The 15,074-nt window shown below is 43.1% G+C and overlaps 1 protein-coding gene across 4 annotated transcripts in view; it reads left to right on the forward strand.

Moving 5' to 3' along the window:
* LOC103176257 (catenin delta-2) overlaps positions 1-15,074 on the forward strand; it is a 447,491-nt gene that overhangs the window by 350,929 nt on the left and 81,488 nt on the right. For all 4 annotated transcript variants that reach the window (XM_042331893.1, XM_042331892.1, XM_042331894.1 and 1 more), the window contains one exon: positions 1,816-1,999. In XM_042331893.1, the coding sequence (XP_042187827.1) occupies positions 1,816-1,999 (184 nt within the window). The remainder of the gene's footprint in view (positions 1-1,815; positions 2,000-15,074) is intronic.

Below are 15,074 nucleotides of genomic sequence, written 5' to 3' on the forward strand. Positions count from 1 at the left end.
CATTGATGTGTCTGTGGTCCCTTCTCCCTTGCCTAACCTCACCACTATGAAACACTCTGAGATGTTATCCTATATAAACGGCACTAGATAAATGGAGTGGAGTCCACACGCTCGTGGAGTCCTGTAGCGTATTGATTGGAACGCTCGCTTCGCAAGTGAGAGGACCCAGGCAGGGCGAAACCTTAGGCAAGTTTCCTCATTCTACACGCTCCTGTTTAAGTAGCAGTAAGTAGGAACTCGGTTGTTAGTCAATAAGCAGATCGCTTTCCGGGGATAATAATCCCTTCAAAAAATAATAATGATAACAATTTGGTCACTCAATCCAAGACTGTTTGCAGGACACTGCTGTGAGCAATTGGATTCTGCACTTCACCCACAAAATATATTCTGTGAAATGCTTTGAAATGACTCAACAACATGGTAAAGTGCAATATCAAATGCAAGGATTATTATTATTAATGATAAATGCAACTTGTTGATGAGACAAGGTGATCGCTAAGTCAAAGCTGCAACCACCCTGGTGTATCCAGAGTTGGATGTGGAATGGAATCATCAGGGATTTCCTGCTAGCCCTGGGACCCAAAGGTTCAGATCCTCTTTGAAAGCGATGAATCAGAGGCTCTGATTCTCTCATTGCATTCAGGCCACAGAACACAGTACAAGATAATAGCTGGACTTATCTCTAGTCTCCAAAGACAATTTTCACAAAATTATGCAATACAAAAATGTCTCGGCACATGGAAATGCTTGTCGTCATTGTTCAGAATCGAGGTGAAGGGCAGAAGATAAGTCGAGAAGTTTTGGTTAGGAGACACTAAGATTGTAACAAGGACACAGGGACACCACATGATGTCTCATTGCAGTCTCTGTGTTATTCGCCTGATCCCAGGACTGTATTTCTACGGATTCTGATAATGGAACAATTTTTATATATGTATAGTATATAAAATTCACAAAATCATTTCTATTCATTAATAGGGCTTAAATAAAAAAGTATCTTTACACATTTCTGGTATGCAGAAACTGTATGCGCGCTCCAATCTCTAATTGAATCTCTTTTATTAAAACCTATTGAGGCATTGAATCACCAGGAGCCCAGAATTTCTTCATTGTCTTAAAATTTAAAGTTGTGTGGAATTTTGGGAAAACAATCTTAAATTCAGTCTCGAATTCACAGGTTGTTTTTTCTGCCACAGTCTCTGACTTGTGGAAAATCTGTTTCTAAAGGAAGGTAAAGGCTGGTTTCCAAAATTCCGCACAATCTTAAATTTTACATCAATGGTCTTAAAGATAATCTTTGCATTTGCATTTAAGTTGCACTTAAGGTTAAGAATGTGATGAATTTGGGGCCCCATGTGAAAGAGATGCTGACACAGTAGCCTGTAGGAAGATGAAAACTGTGAATTTCTTTTACTTCAGCGATGTGTCTCTAGCATGTGTGTCCATCCTCTGGCCTAATCATAGGACCCGCTGTGGTACACAATATATGTCTACGTTGAATTTATACTACATCCTTCAGACAAATGCTCAGCTGCCCTGTCACAAGGCTGAGATACTCAATTGTGCACAATTGGCTGCCGTGTTTCACCCACAAAATATACAGTCAAGACGTCTCGAACACGTGATAAGGCACTATATCAAATGCAAGGATTATTATTATTATGCCACTGCAACTAACACAACAGAGTCCCGTTTTCATTCCCAGGACGTATGTACAGGAACCTATTTAGGGTGCGAAGCGGAATCATTTCCTTGAAGTGTTTCATTGCTGCCTTTAACTTTTTTTTTAATGTCTATTCTTCTCTTTCTTTAAAGGAGTGCTGTGGAACTTGTCATCATGTGATGCACTGAAGATGCCCATTATCCAGGATGCACTTGTGGTGCTGACCAATGCTATAATCATTCCACATTCCGGCTGGGACATCTCCCCACACCAGGAAGACCGCAAAATTCAGCTCCATTCGTCCATGGTGCTGCGCAATGCCACCGGCTGTCTGAGGTCAGTCTGCTTGGTACCTTTCTGATGTTTGTAAAGCTAACGCCTACCCTTATCTAATCGATGGATCCTATATGCCCGAGGTCAATTGGTGCTGGGTGAGCAGTTTCTATCACCTAGTGTCAGTGAGATAACGCTTTTACTGAATACGCATTTTGTTCAGCAGACAACATGTATTTTGGTGCTTTGTAATGTGTACCATTTCACCGAGGAGTTGATGCACATTTTCGGGTAATGAAACGGCCACGCACATTTGTGCATTTCCGTGAGAATTTAGGAATTGCCATTATTTTCAGTGGAAATTGTCTGTCTCGTTCCACTGAGCTGTGCGGAAAAGGTGATGTAAGATGCAAAGAGCAGAAAAATAGTGGGGTAAAGTTTGAGATGTTTTGTAACTTATTCCTTATGGGCTAACTAACAAATTGTAAACTTTGCCTCAGTAAATCATAGAATTGTACAGCACAGAAGGAGGCTATTTGGCCCATTGTGTCTGTGCCGGCTCTTTGAAAAGTGCTACCGAATTCAAATTCCCCCCTCTCTCCCCATTGCTCTACAAACTTGTCCTCTCCAAATAATTATCTAAATGAAAAGGTAGATTTGTACTGATGCGAAAAGCTACTGACAACACCTCCAGGTGGTGGTTTCAGAGGTAGAACACTATTTAATCTATTCATTAGAAACACAATTTGTGTAAATCACACCAGGATCACTCCGTTCTCCCCAGATCTCATCAACCTGGGCTTCAGGTGGACATTAAAGTTTCCATGACACTATCCAAAACCATGAGAGATTTTATCTTTTACATTATTGCTGTTTGTAGCAATTTGATGGGTGCAAAATAGCTGCTAGATTTGCCAACAACAACAAAAAATTACATTCATAGAGCGCCATTCACGTCGGGAGGACGTCCCAAAGTGCTAAACAGTCAGATGTCGGGGCCTGAGCATGGGGGAGGGGCGGTTTAGGGCTGAGGGAAGGTAGAGAGGTTGGAGGGCGACCAAAGGCACGATCGAAGAGAAGGGTCTTGAGACCAGCAAGGGAGGAAGTGAGGCGAAGGGATGGTGCGATGGAGTTCCAAAATATGGGGGCAGAGAGGCTGAAAGCTCGGCCGCCGATGGTAGGGCAGGTCGGGCGGGAGACATGGAGCAGATCGGAGCCCGCTGAATGGAGTAAGCAGGCAGGTTGGTAGGGAGTCAGCAGGTCAGAGAGGTAGGAGGGGGCAAGGCCATGGATGGCCTTAAAAGTGAGGATGAGGATCTTAACCTCGATCCTCTGGGGGATGGGGAGCCAGTGGAGTCGGGCGAGAGTGGGAGTGATGGGGTCATGGAGCCTGGTGTGCGAGAGTACACGAGCTGCAGAGTTTGGGATGTTCTGCAGCTTGTGAAGGGAAGAGTTGGGAAGGCCGATGAGGAGTGAGTTTCTGTAATCGAGCCTTAAGGTGACAAATCCGTGGGTGAGGGCTTCGGCAGCCTGAGGGGTGAGGCAGTGGCAGAGTCTGTCAATGTTGCGGAGGTGGTGGTAGGCAGTGCCGGTCATGGCGTGGATGTGGGGGAGAAAGGACAATTCAGGGTCAAACAAGATACTCAGGTTCCTGACTGGCTTAGTGAGGTTGAGTGTGGAGGCTGATGCTGCCAGCGCCCGAGGTGTGGAGGCGCTGGCGCGAGCCAATCAAGAAGGCCTCGGTCTTGCAAAAGCAGTCATTACAGTTGGGAAGGAAATACTTAGGGCATTTGATGTTTCGACATATAAAGTGCGATAAAAATGTAAGTTCTTCTTATTTCTGGTGTATTGAAGACTGTTTATCATTGTTAAAATGTTGATCATACAACATGAAGAAACGCAGCATCTGAGTAAACATTGTTCTCATGCCTCAATGAGGAGCGGGAAACTGCCAGGATTGAGGCAGCTTCACTCCTAATCGATCACAGGTGTACTTTGTGGGCGTGTAGCTCACAAAAAGCACAGTCACTCCACCTTACACTATATCCTGTGAAGCGCTTTGAGACATCTGATGACGTGAAAAGACGCTACATCAAATGCAAAGATTATTATTAAGGTGGTACAGCCATGTCTTTGGTGAGAAGAATCTCTGGGAGTAAAAGTCAACCAATGCCTCCCACCTCTCCCCACACTCTTTCAACCCTGCCTCTCCGGCCGCTCCCTCCATTCCACCAACTCTGGCCTGCTCACGTCCCTGTCCAGAAAGGCCCCACCCTCAGCGAGCGACCCTTCAGACACATTTCCCTGACGCTCTGGGAATTCCTCCACTATGCCCTCTCCCTCCCTTCTTTCACATCCTACCCAAACACCTATCTCTTTGACTCTGCTTTCAGGCAACTCCCTCCCTGTGCGCTCGCCCTTCCTATCTCCTTCCAGGATCCATCTCTCTAGCCTTTGTAAAGAGCTTTGAGATGTTCTCACAACATGAAAGGTGCTCTACAAGTGCAAAGTTGTGATATTATCTGAACTGAGCTGACCACAAGATCACAGGCCAGAGTTGGCCGGGGACGCAGGGTTGAAAGAGATCTCAGAGAGACAGGGTGGTGCAAAACCAAGGAAGGGTTTGACAGTGAGATTGAGGCTCTTAGATATGTTTTATCCTCCTGGTGGGCGGGATCCTTGGAGCTGAACTGGTTCCAAGGTGAACTGTTTGGCAATGGACTGTTGGAATCAAGCCAGCCCTCTGTGGTGGTCTTGAGTTCCTGAGCCAAGCAAGTCTGCAGTATTCCAGGGCACCGTTGATGACAGCACAGCCAGCCTGGCTCATCGGCAAGACCTGGCAAGAGGGCAGACCAGTCACTTGGGGCAGGGAATCCTTCCACTCAACTCCTGTTAACCCTGTAAGACAAAGCCCTCACGGGTAGGGTGATCCTAGCTGGACAAGCAGCAGGAAAGCTTGCCAGACAATTTCTCTCACCACTCCCTTTTCACTTTGGGTGATAATCCTCTGTTTGCGAATTCCTCAGTGTTATCTCTGGAAATAACGAAGTGCTGCAAGCCATTCTCTTGCCTTTCATCTGAACCTTATAGAGCGTATTACAAATACAATTTGACTGCTTCAGCATTTGGGAGATGGGGGGGGAATCGGAGGCGATTGCAAATGAACACTTAACTAGGTTTCTACCCGGGAGGTCACAGGTTTCAGCAGTTCAGTCTGAATTACACAAGCACATTTGGAAAAGGGCATTGCTGTAGCCAGGCCTGTCAGCTCCTACTATGAATAGTCCTCTATTGTAAAGAGAATTTCCCATCTCTCCCAGCCCATGAGAACAGATTTGGCTACTTTTGTCTCACCTCCAGAAACTATAAATGAAACAAAACATGGTTACACCCATTCAGTGGATACCAATTACACCGTGCTGAACGTTTATTATTATCCCCTATTTATCATTCTGTCAGCTTTTAGAAGGTTTCCAGCTGCACCATTTACTGTGGTTACCATAGATACCATGTATTTCATTTCTGCAGAAACCCACTACAAATCCCTGTGTAATCCAATTACTCTGCTCATAACCATGCAGAGGTGAGAACACGTATATGTAGGTTTATACCTCTAATGCACAGCCTTCTGCCGTGTGTGCACATATATAGACTGGATTTGCCCAGCCTATCTGTTAAAGGTTGCAAAGCCCGCTCCACCTTTTTTAAATTCAGTTTGGGCGTCACAATGCGATCTGCACCGTTCAGCCTGTGCTGGTTGCAACCATTTCATTTTGTACTACATGAGAAGTAATTTTCTGACTAGCCAGTGCTTTTTCTTAACGCCAGTTGCTTAGTGCCAATTTGATCTGAAGTTGTACCTGGTAGTTTATCAGTTGGGAGCAGGATACTTTTAATCCCTTTTCCACAGCTAAGCCTTAACATCGCCACTTTCTTTAAAAGCTACTTTAGAGTCTAATAGAAGAGTTTTTCCCAGTGTCCCAGCCAACAATTCCCCAAATAAAACTGGTCATTCACTTCATGGTTATATGTGGAACTTTGCTGTGTGCAAAGTTGGCTGCCCCATTTGCCAACAAAAACACACAGCCACTACACTTTATGGTATGCCTATTAAGTGTTTTGAGATAACCTCTTGACGTGACGTATAGTTTTGCTATGTGGAGATTATTATTATTGTTATTATAGACAAATGTTCACTGGCTGGATTTGTTGTGTTAATTCTGTTTGAGAAAGTCGTAGGTAGTGATGTGTGGGTGATCAGCCAGGTTTGGATTGTCATTCAGTTTACCAGAGAGGGTGGTTGAGGCCAGGACACTGAATTCTTTTGAGAAACAGCTTGATGCTGTAATTGGGAAGATGTTAGAGTATTCTGAAAGGACGAGATCAAATTGTTTTCTTTGTGTGAACCTTTCTTGTAGTGTGGAGCAAAAGAAAAGTATTTCATGTCCTCAGATGATGGTTACAAAACATTCTCTTCTTAAGCGATCATCCTTTACCTTTCACCCTCACCATCCACCTGAGCAGGGGATATCTTTGTGATTAATTGGCTACAGAACACTTCACTCTGAAATCGTGGCATCATTAACAGCAGTTCCTGGCACAAATTGGGATGTGTGTAGTGATCACAACACATCTGCTTTTAGCTTCAGAATTTAAACATCTCCCCATTTGTATGCTTTAAAAAAAATCTCAGAATCAGAAGCTTGTGAGTTCAAACCCCTTGTCAGGACTTCGAGCTCACAGGCTGGCTGACACTCCGACGTGGAGGGTGTGCTGCGTTGGAGGTACCTTTCTTCAGAACAGACATTACACCTTCTGCTTATTCAGGTGCATATTAAAGGATTCCATGGAATTATTTGGTATCATGGCCAAAAATTGCCCGGGTTTTAAAAAAATGGTCATTTACCTCATGGCTGTTTCTAGGACATTGCTGTGCTAAATCGGTTATCATGTTCACATACAAAAATGCAGGTTCTACACTTTATACAAACTTTTAGATATTTTGGTGGTAAGGCTGTATATCAAATGCAACATTTATTATTATCTGGACTTTCAGACTCAACAGTCCACTGAAGATGTTAGTTTTTAATGTATTTTGAGATACAAATCGCTGTAATTTTAATTCCAATCTTCTGGACATCGGTCGTCTAATTAATCTGTGTTTTCTGCCCCGATATTTTAAATGAGTGAGTGGGGAATAAAGAGCATGTTTTATAAAAACCTGAAAGGAGGAGGAAATTCAGGAATGGTTAGCTTCAAGGGAAGTAACAGCTTGATTGCAGGTGGTGAAGCCAGCTGATGTGAATAACAGGCAGTGCTGGGATTTAAGCAGAGACCACAGTGTTTGCTGTGGGATTTTACAGCTTTATCTGCGCGTATTCATTAAAATGTTAGTTTACCTCGCTCCTCACAAGATGCATCCGATCTCATCATTCTGGGCTTTTCTTTTATCCGTGTTTACAAAGACTGTGACTGATGTCTAAAGTCTGTCTAGAGTTCAGGGATTTCTTGTGGAGCAAGATAACAGAGGATTCATTTGCTTGTGAAGAAAAATGCTTTAATCCAGAACAGAGTTCATGGTCTTTTCTTTTGGCAATGGAACAGTGTGGGGAAATTACAGGCATCCTCCAGACTGCAGGGCTGACAGCACAGATTACCTGCCGAACAAAACAATTGAAAGATGCACAGTCTGCTGGGGAAATTGAAGCATGGAGTTTACCGGGGAGCTTTCAGTTACCAAGCACACCTCGCTATTTAACTAACTCAGTTGTGATCCCTTGTCAGACAATGAAGTGGAATCTGCCACTGAGAATAAGTTTGAAAGCACAGTCATTCTCAGACCAATAGGCAGAGATTGAAATTTACAGCACAGAAGAAGGCCATTCAGCCCATTGTGTCAAACTGATAGATGGCATTTTGCACGCAATGCCACAAATGGTTATGGGGGAGGGGGTTACCAGATCTCATCTAGAATTTGACAGGAAGGGCACAGTGCATGGGATTTCTGAGCTTTCCGCTTTTCAGTCTCTTGTTTGAATAGGTGATGCAAGTAGAATTTGACGAGTATATGAAACTGCATTGAGGAGATGTCATCTCACCCAGGAATGTTGTTTCACACACGGCAATGAGTTTTGATGGAACAGCTGACTGTGAGGGCTTTGGAGGAGAATAAGAAAATTAGATGAGACAGAATGGAGCTTGAGATTGTTAAGGGCTGAGAAAGCCAAGCCTAACAATATGAAGAGCCACTTGTCAGGACCACTTGTGTCTTGCCAGTGTCTGTAGAAGCAAAAAGGAACAAGCTAGTTTGTTTGATTGAGAAACCCAAAGGCCCATCAAGCCTATTCTGTTGCCTATGTGTCAATGCCAGAAATTCTGAACTGTGCCTTCTTTTTATATTTTTATTGTATTTTTTGTATTCCAAATGTTCTCCCTTTCCTTCCTGAAGGTCCTGAAACATGCTGAGGTATCATTCCACAGGCACCGTTCACCCCTTCCTCTTGCCACTTAACTGGACATTCTTCACACGTATGCTCGCCCACACAGGGAGCTAACAGGCTATTCAGCTGCGGGAGGCTATGCAGTCTGATCCTGCCTTGACGTGAAGTTGGATTGGTTGTAATGATATCATTCAAGGCACCTGTAATTCTCTCTGAACACTTGGGTTTACACAGTTTACGCATCACTGACATAACAATTCCCAATGTGCAGATGCCAGAGGCTAGGAATACTATCTCGTCTTAGCCTGAAATACTTTTTTCTACCTTATGATTTAAGATCACATTTGCCACAATTCTCAAGCAGACGTGGTTTCCAATTTTAGATTCAATCTAAGATTCTTTAGCAATTTAGCGTGATGTTAAATATTAAACCAAAATATTCTGAAAGACTAAATCCAGGTGGAGTTCAGCTCTCAGGTACATTCCCTGAAGGAGATTAGACAGCTCTCTTGCACCTTCTAGTGGTTGGCTAGAGAACAGCATTAGCTGAGCCCTGGTCATCTCCAGCTGTCATCTCAGCGATGCGAGGCGGGGGCAGGAGGAATGGGGGAGATTCAAGAAGGGAGATATTTAATGATGCTTGAAGCTAATTATGGATCTTGGGAGTTTTCCGAAAATCAAAGCATCAATTTCATTGCGTTCACAAATGAGCTAGTTTAAAATACAAGAGAGATTTAATGAATGTGTCTTTTTGGTGGTGGGGGCGGGGGTGCGGGGTTGAAATGCTTATGACTTTTAAAAGAAAGTTCACTAAGTTCAGGGACTCTGCTGTGAAGAAATTAGACTGGAGAAAGGCCTCATTAAATGAAAGCGATGTATCTCCAATTGTTTCAGTATCCTAATTCATCAAACTAAACAGTTAGGAATACTCATGGGAATGGTCTACACTTCATGAAGAATTACTTGAAGTGATTGTCAGTGAAGAGTCAAACTGAGCAGCGCTGAGTGGGTGGGAGAGTTGGCATCTCAATACCCCCGTTGTCTTGAGAAAATGAAGTGTCCTTCTTGAACCCACTGAGAAACCCAGCCAAAGCTCTGTGAGGAGCTAAAAGGGGAAGAGGATAGTGCAGATTGAAGATGAAAGAAGCCTCCGAGGATTACGAGCCCAAGAAGAAACAGAAGACCTATCTTAGACATATCTGCATGCACAAACAGTCGAAGGGGGATGGGCAGGAAGGGGAAAGCTAAATAATAGCTCAGTCAAAGAGGTGGTCTTGCAACAGACTTTGAATGAGGTGAGGGAGGGAGCGAGTCAGAGCGACTCAGGGAAGGAGTTCAAGAGAGTGGAAGCAGAAAGGCTGAAAGCCCGCCTGCTGATGGTAGGGCAGGTAGTGTGGGGTACACAAAGCAAGCCATTGCCAGTTGAGTGAATGAAGTGCCCATATTGGTAGGGTTTGAGGAGGGCACAGATGTAGGGTGGAACAAGACGATGAAGGGATTTGAAAGTGAGGGCTAGGATCTTGAACTCGATCCACTGGGAAATGGTGGTGATAGGCTCACAAAGCCTTGTGCAGGAAAAGATGCGCTGCAAAATTCTGTATAGTCTGTAGCTTGTGTAACAAGAGCTGGGGAGTCCAGCAAGCAGTACATTGGTGTACATTGAATTAAATGGAGCTAAATGGGCCACCAAAATGTATGGTACCTTAGCACTTGAGACACTGCTCCTGGGGACCTGAGGGGTCTTCTCTTTAGGTATAATGTAATTTATTATTTGATCCAGAAAGTGTCTCCGCCGAACTTTCCTCCCCCTTTAATTAGTGAGTGTCAAATTCAGATAAACTGTAAGTGAATGTAAAATAAAGAACCATTTCTGGTTGCATTCTAAGGATAAAGGATTTAGAAACAAAAGGATAATCCCAATAGACACTCGTTTGCAAAGCAGGATTGTGTCTAAAATACCTTACCGTGTGAGTACTAGTTTGGCTGGTAAACAAGAATCATTTCCACACGGCTGCTTTTATCTCTCAGATTAATTACACTTTCTAATGTTGATTTGGTTCATTTTGTGTTCTTTGACATTGATTTAGCATTTACATGATTTAGCATTCATTTTTATGGCAGGATTGTTTATTAAGAGACAGTTTAGTGACAGTTGGCAACTGGATGTTTTTTTTCGTTGTCAGGATGTGATTGTTCATTAAATCCAGCTTTATGTATTTATAATGTAATTTGCACGTTCGAAAGTGTGACTCATTTTGACTTTTCCACGTCTTGTTTTGGAAATAACCGATAATTTTGGAAGCCTTACATTTTAGCTTGAGTCTCTTTAGTATTTATGTGCGAGTTACATGATTCTTTACTCGCACTTTGTGCAGGAGCAACACAAATCATACACAGCTGTATCATGTTTATAGCGTTAACCGTTCAATACCCGAATCAGTGAGCGGTTAATAAGAATCTGTGCAATTAATTTCCACTGCCTAACTCAGAGCGGTAACGGGTGACACCTCTACAAGTGTCAGACGGTAGTAATGAATATCGTAAATAGCTGCTTGTAGCTGACAGTTTCATCATCACCCAGTGTAAGGTGAGACAAGTAACCAGATCTTAATCCCTACACTAAACCTGTACTAAAGAACACTTATCGCATCCTTCTGGGACTGGTTACCTGCAACAATTGCAAAATGAAACCAGACATCAAAGGTATGCTTCAGAACTAAGTGCCTGATCATTCCAGAATATTATTGTGAAGTGGGAGATAATTAGGTGGTGATCTGAAGGTTTTATTCCAATTCAGTCAGAAGCGGAGGAAGACTTGAAGTAGGGAAGTCAAACATTGCACACAGCACTGATTCTTTAATCAGTGGCATGAAGTACTCTATCTTGTGTTCTCATGTTGAATTCTCATCCAACTGAGAAGTTTCTCATTCCTAATCACTGTAAAGTGCATGTGCGCAGGTCAGGAGAGAGCAGCATCCAGTTCAGTTGTGATATCCCAGTTCCCATTGTTTGGGCTTCTACATGAGGAATGGTCCATTGGGCAAGGAGTTCATTCTTAAAACATTTTGTCATCATTGAATGAATATTACAGTGATAAAGATGTTTGTAACATTTCACTGATATTTTTACTGAAATAATAGAACTTGCAGTATCCTACAAACTGCGGGATAAAAATGTAAGTCTCAGCCTGGCTTAGTTGGTAGCACTCTCGCCTCTGAGTAGGACGATTGTGAGTTCAAGCCCCAAATCAGGTTTTTGAACTCACAGTCGAGGCTGACTCCAGACAGTGCTTGTTGGAGATGCCCTCCTTCGGATGAAATGTTAACCCGAGGTCTTGTCTGCCAGTTCAGGTAAATGTTAACGATCCTATTTGAGAAGAGAAGGAAGATTCTCCTGGTATACTGGCCAACAGCCCCCAGATAAAATTGGCCTTTAATTTCATGGCTATTCTTGGGATATTGTTGTGCGAAAATTAGCTGCCATGTTTGCCTAGAAATACACAGTCATTACACTTTACAGTGTACCCTGTCAAGTGCTTTGCGACGTCCTCCCGATGTAAAAGGCGCTATATCAAATGCAAGGACTATTTTTATTTATTATTCCCAGTAACATTTGCAAAGGACTTGATGGAAGTCACTGCTGCCGTTATCTACTTCTGAGCGCAAGAGCAGAGTTTCTGCAGTTCAGTGTGATCCAGTTCTGGTTACCGGCACGATTCAATATGCACAAATCCTATAATAATCCTTACTTTTGATATAGGACCTTGCGTGTTGGGAGGACATCTTCACAGGCTTCACAGGATACACGTATACATGTAAGTGAACGTGCAGCCAATTTATGCACAGCAGAATCCTGTGACAAACCACATTGCAAATACAGGAGCTTGGACCCCAATTTTAAAGAACATTTCTTAATTTGCTTGTTTTGCTATCTGTTCAGTGGTTAAGACACTGGTAGCAAATTTGAAGTGAACCCTGGTGAGGTGGTGCCACCACCAGATTGACTACCTTAGAATTCCTTGAACTTCAATTCCTTGAATATGATATATCTGCAAATAATAATAAAAATAATAATCCTTACCTTTAGTATAATACTTTTCATGTCGGGTGGACATCCCGACGTGTTTTACGACAGCATTTTACAACAACAATAATTTGCATTTATATAGCGCCTTCAAGCAGGATGGTGTCCTGGAGTACTTGACAGTAGCAGAGTCTGACCCCGAGCCAGAGAGAAAGGGAAGGGGAAGAGGGGGGGGAAGGGAGAATGAGAGTGAGGAAAGGGAGTGAGGGGAAGGGAGGGGGAAGACGGAGTGGGGTGGGAGGTGACCATAAGCACAATCAAAATGGTGGAATTTGAATTTGGGGAGGGAGTGGGCAAGGCGGAGGGATTCAGGGAGAGAGTTCCAGAGTTTCGGGGTGTAGTGGCTGAAGGCGTGGCCACTGATGGTGGAGCGGAGGGGACTAAGGGACAAACATGAGGATGGAGGCAGAGGGTGGGGAGGAAGCAAATCGGATAAGTAGGGAGGTGCGAGGGCAAGAAGGGATTTGAAAACGAGTGAGAGGATCTTGAAATCGATTGGTTCAGTAATTGGGAACCAGTGGAGCCTGGCAAGGATTAGTGTGATCGGGTGTCTTTACAGTGTTTCAGTTTTACTGTAAAGACTGTATATTTTGTGAGCAAACCCATTATAACACATGAGAATCAGTAATAATGGCCATAGGATTACATAATTCACCACCTTTTACCCAAAGCTTTTAATTATCGTGGCCTAAAGTATTTTACAAAAGCATCGCATTGAGTTGTATATCTCTGGAACAAGCATCATGAGGAGCCTGTTTGCAGGAATTACAGATACAGAAAGGGTCTAAGTCAGAGCCTACTGCCAATGGCAGATGCTGATAGCTTCTGTTTTGCTTTGCTCCAGCAATACACCATCACTGAACAGCTCAAACCTATGTAGATCTGGGGGGTTTTCTCGCTCAACAGATGTTCAGTATTTAAATACAGGTTTTCAGTGGAGCGTTGTGAATTTTGAACAAGCGTGTTTGCTCGTGGCTTGATTGACTGTGTCATTGACTTCTTTCGTAATTATGCTTTTGCTGCAGGGGCCTATTACTGATTCAAGCGTTACGAAAGGCAAAAAAAATCTTTGTTGAAAAATGATTTCAGCAGGACATCCGATAATGACACAGATTTCTAAATAAGCGTTACAGTTCTTAGCAGAAAAAATCTGTGATCAGTTTTTTTGATTCATTATTCTGGCACTAATGGTACAGCCTGCTACTTTACTTAATGCAGCTAGCTCAGGTCAAGTACACATTATGAAGTGACCTCCTTTGTGCAAACAGCGTAATGGATAATTAACTGGATAATTGTTCATCAACAGCACTGTGTCTGTATGCTTATTTTATTATAGTATTGACTGTTACCTGCTGGTGTATTTTTGAATTAAAGTTGCAATTTACACAGGGCTATCCATTAACGGAAATCTCATTATATTTTACTCTGGGTTCAAAAACAGGGCAGCCTGCAACCGAACCATTTACATGGTTGGCTTTTATCCAGAGGGCTGTGAGCTTGATTCCATGAGCTGTGTGCAGCAGATTCAAGCTCACACTCCTCTGGATAAAAGCCAGAGGAAGCTGATTTGCCTGCTACTCAGGTATACTTGGCTGGTCACTGAATTTCTTCATTTCTTAGTCGGGCAACGAGTTGGTGAGTCACATAACAAGCAATAGCTTACCAGGTTGGTGCGCTTAGTCAGTCACACCCCAACCAGCAGGTCAAAGTGTTAAGCACCTCAGGACATCCTCCTGACATAAATTGGGTTGTATTGCAGATGGATAATTGGTGTCTCGGTTTGATCTGGAATTGGTGTGCTTCAGGTATTAAACCTGAAGATCTTTGAACCTCACTCTAGATTCCTTCCTACAGTACTGTTTGAGTTCCTTCAATCCATTCAAAGGATGCCTTTGCTTTACCTAACTCCTCAGCCATCCAAGCCAGAATAGTGCCACTACTGTATAGACTGAAAATGATCCTCACCGTTCTAAGTGGAAAGGGCTGAATCTCTGTGTGAAACAAAACAACTTTTTGCCTCTTGTGAGAAGTGTTCTTTGGCCCTTCAGTTCCTAGCCGTAGACCAGTCAGACAGCTAGTGGAATACATTTCACATTGCTACCACGTGGTTGGGAAGAAATGTCCGATTGGATTAAGAGTCATTGAGCTCACTGTACAGCATAGGTGATCCTTAAACATTATCTTACACTGCAACTGCAATTCTTCAATTTGGAGCAATCTTTCTCTTTTCACTGAACGTTGTTCTCTTCATCAGTTGCCTGGTGACATGTACAGGAGACATCGTTCCATAAATAGGAAGGAATGATAAAAATGCCCAGAGGTCATCGAGTCACTCCCAGAAAAATAAGCTTCATTCCCCCATCCTTCCACTTACCAAAAAATGGCACATACTCATTACTCCAGTTGCTGGCCAGTCAGATGCTACTCTGTGAAGAATATCCTGGAAGATATTCCATATGAAGAAATGTATCCAGTCTTAAAAGAAATGGTGAAACTCATAAGCAATATATTTTGTGAAAATGGGTGTGCTGTGAGCCAGAGGTCTGAGATGCTATCTTGCGTGAATGGCACTTGCAGAGTCCTGTAGTTCAGTGGTTAGAGCACTCGCCTCACAA

Source organism: Callorhinchus milii, unplaced genomic scaffold, assembly GCF_018977255.1.
Source record: "Callorhinchus milii isolate IMCB2004 unplaced genomic scaffold, IMCB_Cmil_1.0 Scaffold2, whole genome shotgun sequence".
NCBI lineage: Eukaryota > Metazoa > Chordata > Chondrichthyes > Chimaeriformes > Callorhinchidae > Callorhinchus > Callorhinchus milii.